The sequence below is a fragment of the Amblyomma maculatum genome, chromosome 4 (assembly GCF_055883805.1).
Source record: "Amblyomma maculatum isolate TAMU_Amacu chromosome 4, ASM5588380v1, whole genome shotgun sequence".
NCBI classification, from domain to species: domain Eukaryota; kingdom Metazoa; phylum Arthropoda; class Arachnida; order Ixodida; family Ixodidae; genus Amblyomma; species Amblyomma maculatum.
In genome coordinates, this window is record NC_139347.1 from 58,161,416 (window position 1) to 58,167,415 (window position 6,000).

At 45.2% G+C, this 6,000-nt stretch overlaps 1 protein-coding gene across 5 annotated transcripts in view; it reads left to right on the forward strand.

Annotated features, from left to right (window-relative positions):
• Positions 1–5,762, forward strand: part of tho2 (THO complex subunit 2-like protein) — a 76,974-nt gene extending 71,212 nt beyond the window's left edge. For 2 of the 5 annotated variants that reach the window (XM_084601619.1, XM_084601620.1), the window contains exons 33-35: positions 1,711–2,037; positions 3,963–4,140; positions 5,484–5,762. In XM_084601619.1, the coding sequence (XP_084457745.1) occupies positions 1,711–2,037; positions 3,963–4,140; positions 5,484–5,538 (560 nt within the window). In that variant the 3' untranslated portion in view covers positions 5,539–5,762. The remainder of the gene's footprint in view (positions 1–1,710; positions 2,038–3,962; positions 4,141–5,483) is intronic. The other 3 variants (XM_084601621.1, XM_084601622.1, XM_084601623.1) reach the window with 3 other exon arrangements.
• The last annotated feature ends 238 nt before the right edge of the window (positions 5,763–6,000 follow it).

Here is a 6,000-nt window from a genome sequence, read left to right on the forward strand (position 1 = left end):
GCGGCTTCTCACTTGTTCCAATTACGAATGGCGCGCATTTATCGCTGCCATTCATGTTGGCACAGAAAAGAACAGTTAACCGCTGCTTACTGTGCTTGCCACCATGGCATTTTTCATTTCGCAGCGCCAATGTTTTCTTTGGCAACAGCCAATAGAAAAATGCTGTCTCGTCGGCATTGTAAATGTCGGCGACGTCGAAACGTGCCAAAATGCCCGGGACACGATCACGCAGCCAGTCAGATGCTCCAATCTCGTTCGCCTCGGCCGACTCGCCGCTGGCCACCTTTCCAACAATGTTGTGCCTCTCCTTAAATCGTTGGAGCCACCCGCTGCTGGCTTTGAAGTAGTCACACCCAAGAATGCAAGCGAAGTTCAGGGCCTTCTGTTGTAGAACGGCCCCGCTCAACGGCATGTTTTTGGCACGCATATCCAAGAAACCACGTGAAGAGGACCTTTTCTACGTCGACATAGCTTGCCTCCTTTAATCTGTTCCGCTGCAGACCCGAGCCACCCGCACTAACGGCAGTCATAATGCTGTCTTTCAATTTAAGAATCGTAGACAGTGAACTCTGCGAAAGTCCATACTTTTCGGCAACAGTCTTCTTCTTTTCGCCGTTCATTACTTCAGTGATGATCTTGGCTTTCATGTCCATAGACAAAACTTTTCTCTTGCGAGGAGCACTCATCCTGGACACAAAACTCACTGCACGATGAACGGAGCCAAGTCGAAGAAACGCTGCAGCTGTTCGTAGGCCTCAGTCGAGCTCAACAACGCGATGCTCTTTGTCAGCCTCCTCAGGCCTCACATGCGCATATTTCCGGTTTGTGCTTTCACGTTCAGAGTCTCCAACTGGCCAGTGGCGTCATGACGTGACGCGTCTTGAAACTTCCGTGCCGCGGGTTTTGTATGCGTACGACAGATGGCGCGGCTGTATGTTCTCGCAGATTCCCAGACTGCCGGCAAAATTGGTCTACATGATTAAATTAAAAGCCCCAAATTAATATACCCACACAAATATAAATGTATGCCTGAACTGTTCGCTTTCGCAAGATTCCACCTCGTCACAACGCTAACGCTGGCGGATGGCCGCTGACACAGGATTTTTTGTGAACGCTACTGTGTTAGAATTATCTTTGTGTACCTTTAAGAGTAATTAATAGCTAAGGCATCAACATTCTTGTGCAAAGAAGCTTTCTTACACCATGTGAAAAATTTTACCCTTAACATGTAGTTACTGTTCATTTACTAATGTCAGAAAACCTACTGAAAGCTTTTCCATCTCTGCACTGTCTCCCTGCATTAGGGGAGACGGGGTTTCCTCGGCAATCTGCTGAATGTGTATACTTAAGCTGCATTCAAATGAATGCTTTCACTTTGTCTTTCAAAATCACCTTCTAGTGGAGGCACCTTGCATAGTGCCTAGTAGTGATAACAGCAAGCAAATATCCTGAGACCTCTTTCAATGGTGTGGCAAGACCTAGCTCAGATGACTAGCTACAGTTGGGCAGGAACTCCTACTGCATTGATTTTGACAAATGCTGTGGACTCTGTGGAGGGTGCAGGTAACGTGTGAAGAGAGAATTCGTGTTGAAGGTGCCTCAGTGAATGGGTTAGAATTTCTTCACAGTGCTGTTTGTTTTGCACGTGTGTGTGTGTGTGTGTTTATTTTCTTCTAATTGGTACCGCTCCACTCGGTCCCTCTTGTGCAGAACACAAGCGGCGTCGGATAGACGCAGTGGGGAACAGCGTGACATCATCGAGCACCAAGGTAGGGGGCAGCCCACGGGGGGGCAGCACTTCTAGTGGCGGTGGTCGCTCCTCCTCCCAGCAGAGCCCCAAGGTGGTTGACGAGCCCTCGACCAAGGGAGCCTCTGGGGATGACCTGCGCTCCTCGTCGTCCGAGAAGTGGGCCCACCCCAAGGACCCACACGAAGGGGACAAGGCCAAGGTGAAGAAGGGTAGCCGCAAGCGGGACCACTCTGAGGAGAGTGCTCCGGACGTCGGCAAGCGCAAGAAGGACGAGGATGGCCCCTCTGGTAGGTACCCGCCGTACTTAGCACCCAAGTTGCAAGTTTCAAGGAGCAAACTTGGTGAAGCAAGGAGGGAAAAAAAAAATATATATATATATATATATATATATACAGTAAAACCTCGTTACAAGAGACACTAGTTCAGTTCAGTTCAGTCGTGTCCGACTCTTCATGACCCTATGGACCATATCACACCACGCTTTCCAGTCTCTCACTGTCTTCCTAACATCACATAACTTCATCTGCAGCGCCTCGAGGATGTCATCTAACCATCGCGTTTGCTGCCTACCCCTTCTCTGGTGACCCTCAACCTTTCCCAACGTCAAATCTTTCTCCAGCGACTCCTCTCTTCTCATCAGATCAAGGGGACCCGAAAAAGATGTCTCTTGTAACCAAGGTCTCTTGTGACGAAAAATTCTTACCAGCTTGTATGTGCAGCAGTTTAGATTCCCTTAGCTAAATTCTGATTCATATCAGTGTCCTTTTTTCTTGCAGGATGTCGGGAACCGAGAAAGAGTGCCTCCTCTTGACTGGAAAGACAAAATGTCCCGGTTGTTTCAGTCACACAGGAATGTGGCATGCCAGTTGCTGAAACAACGGGGACATTTTGACTTCCCAGTCAAGAGGAGGCACTCTTTCTCGGTTCCTGGCATACGGCAACAAAAAAAGGACACTTATATGGATCAGAATTTAGCTAAGGGAGTCTATACTGCCACACATACAAGTTGGTATGAGTCAGCTGCATTGCATGAGCGTACCTGTGTTGTGTGTCTTCTAAATATTGAAGAATTTGCTTTAGGGACCTGCAAAAGTTGACCTTAGTAACAGAGTGTCTCTTGTAACCATGTCTCTTGTATGCAAGGTTGTTAGCATGGCAAACATTGGAAAACCAACCAAAGCATTTTCAAGTGTATTGTCTCTTGTAACCATGTCTCTTGTAATGAGATTTTACTGTATCTTAGTAGCAAAATTGTTTCTGGCCTCGCATAGTGGGGGAAGGAAAGTTCTCTAATATAACATCAAACTAGCTGCCTGTGAAGTAGAAACATGGTGTATTAGTCTGCTTAGCTACGTAATTCAGGTACAGGAGATCTTTCATGAGGTGCAGGGTAATTCTGTAGAGTGCAATTATTTCATTTATGCTCCTGGGTCCGAATTAAGGTACCATCGAATCGCAGACTGTCAGTCCTGTGAACTAGCCCCGCTGTTATTGGTCGATACGGCTGCTGGTCAGGGTTGACCAGTAGGAGAGGAGCTAATTGACAGGCTTGCGACAATTTTTATGACGCGACTGTTGCAAAATTCAGCCCCTGCTTTCTGCAGCAGGGTGTATTGGGATTGGGGCTATTGTAAAAGAACTAGTAAGAATAAAACCCCCAGCCGGCACTGCCAAAGGCATAGCTCTCAATGACCACCTTTGTGCTTTCAATGTTTATCTGCCCTAGGGGGTGGATCATCAACATGTTCTCATTCTTTTTTTTTTTCTTTTTACATGTATCTTGTGGCACTTTTTTCCTTGTTTTGCTTTCTTTACTGTGTATTTCCACTCCTGCCTAAGACCTTCTGCAGAGATTGGCGGTACTTGTGTAATAAATAAGTAAATATTGTTTCGGGGACCCTTTAACCAGGTAGACAGGAAATAGACTCAGGCTGACAGAAAGGAAGCTTCATCAGCATTACTGCTGTATCGGAGGTTAGCAATGTAGACAGAATGTAGATAAGTTTCTTAGGGGGTTCCCTGTAACAGAAAAGTGTCACGAGTAACCAAGGTGGCAGCAAAGTCTGTACCTTTTGGATTTATTATTAGTGAATAATTATACGCACTTGCTGGAAACTGTAGAACATATGCAGTAAACTGAGGCCACTGCCACATTTTTAAATCTGGAAGGAGGTCTGATTGTGCAATGTCTTTTTTTTTTGCTCGCCTGCAGTCAAGAGCTCGAGCAAGCGCAATGGGGAGGATGCTAAGGAGAAGGATCGCTACCGGAGGGTGAGGCAGTCACAATCTTTACAAGGGCTGCCTTGTGACCAGCCACTCTCCTCCCTCCAGGAAGAGACATCACCCAAGATCCGTGGGGAGCGGAGAGCGGACCGGGAAGACAAGAAACAATATCCTTGCGCATGCTAAAATTCCTACGTGTTATGTTGAAAGGTGGATCCATAATGGATGCGATAGGCCAGTATCCACACACTAGAGAATTTATAACAGGAGACCCTATTAATCACTGTAGGGCAAAAAAAAGAACTTTTATAAGAAAAGGACTTGGTTAGTGGTCAGTCGTCTGGGAGCACTGAAATTGCTGCCTTATCACGTGGCAGTTTTTGTACTTTGCGGGCTTTCTTTGAAGGCCAATAAGTAAAGCTACAGAAATCATAGCTTGAAGAAAACAATGTAGCTAGCTATTTTTCGAGCCGATCTACAACTTCTGTATTGACAATTTCCTCCTCAAACCAAAACATAAAAAGTTGGAAAATATTATTTCATAGTAATTAACGTAAGCGAACGAAAAAGATACCGCAGAGTAGCATAGCCGACTTGCAACAGCTCTCACTAGATTTCATGGTGTTAGGGCACACCATGTTTTGGGAAACTTTGGTTACATTTAGTGGAACACCCTGTAATATATATATTCCATTTGATATGGAACTAAATCAGCTGTGCTTTAAGTTGTCTCCTGTAACCTCTGGTTTTCCTTTCCTCTGAAACATGACTGAAATGTTAAGTTTGTAAATATTTTTGCTACTCAGCTGATGCGATGTTGTGAGTGGTGAGCACATGTCGCACTTGCCTCCTGCCTTGGCTTTTCTGATGTTGATGCAATTAACAGTAGTGCATCACCCATGGCAGCTATATTATATTTTTTCTTGTATAAGCCACCCAGCAACATATGTACAGGGTCGTCTGCTCTTAGTTTGAACAAGCATATTCTCTTCTGAGCATATTCTCTTTGGAGAAAGCAAGCTTGTTCGCATTAAGAGTGGATGACCCTGTACAGTCTTTGTCAAAGGTTTAGAGCCCAGGCAGTTTACTTCGGAGTCACATTGTGTGGCTTGTAATGCATTCCCGGTGTTCCAAATGTCCTGAAAATAAGATTTTTTTCTCCTTCCTTCTCCAATGGGAAAGACATCCGTGAAAGCTAATGGAGCACCACTACACGGTTTAGAAGCAGACCTCCCAGGCTCTAAACTTTTGACAAAGACCGTTAATTTCAAAAGACTCGGGAGTATTCTTATTTGCGGACGTGATGCAATTAAGTTTTCAGGGCAGTGACATGCTATGTACAGGACTGTTTTGCATACAACTAATTTCGATTTTGTGCGATACCGTCACAGGAGTTCATTCGACATGCATTTGCATTACATTGCAGCCTGATCCCCATTCCCCCGACGTGATGTGAATGCTTTGTTGAAGTAGCTTCTGAACGTAGTATGTTTTTCTTAACGCATCTTACTCATCGTTCCGGCAGCAGCAGCTCAACGTCTGCTAAGAAGAGATCATCATTCTAGCCGTCGTGTGAAGACTGAGTCTGCTTCATCACCGGTTGCCGTGTCGCACTACCAAGCTGCCTGTCGGCCACCCGTCCTCATCATGTCCAAGAGTGCCTGTACAGAAAAAAGCGAATCATAAAAAAATCATGTCATTATGTTAGCCTTGTGCAGCTCTTCATGTTGACTGTTTCACCTATCATCTCCTGGCCTGTTACTGTACAATAAAATCATTATTGTGCCAGGAAGAGAGTGTTTTGCTATGGTGTTTCGTGTACACCTGCTCATTTCACTTGCATGCAGAAAGGAACCGTTCCCATACACTTTTGCACTCATAATCAACAGTGAGGCTATGGGAGCAGATTGTCTACAAAGGTGCCCTGATAAGTTCTAAATTCAGTTCCATTGGTTGCATACAAGGAGTCATTTGTTTTCATGTTTTATTCCTTTCAAACACTCGTTATGTTAAAACTGTACTGCGCA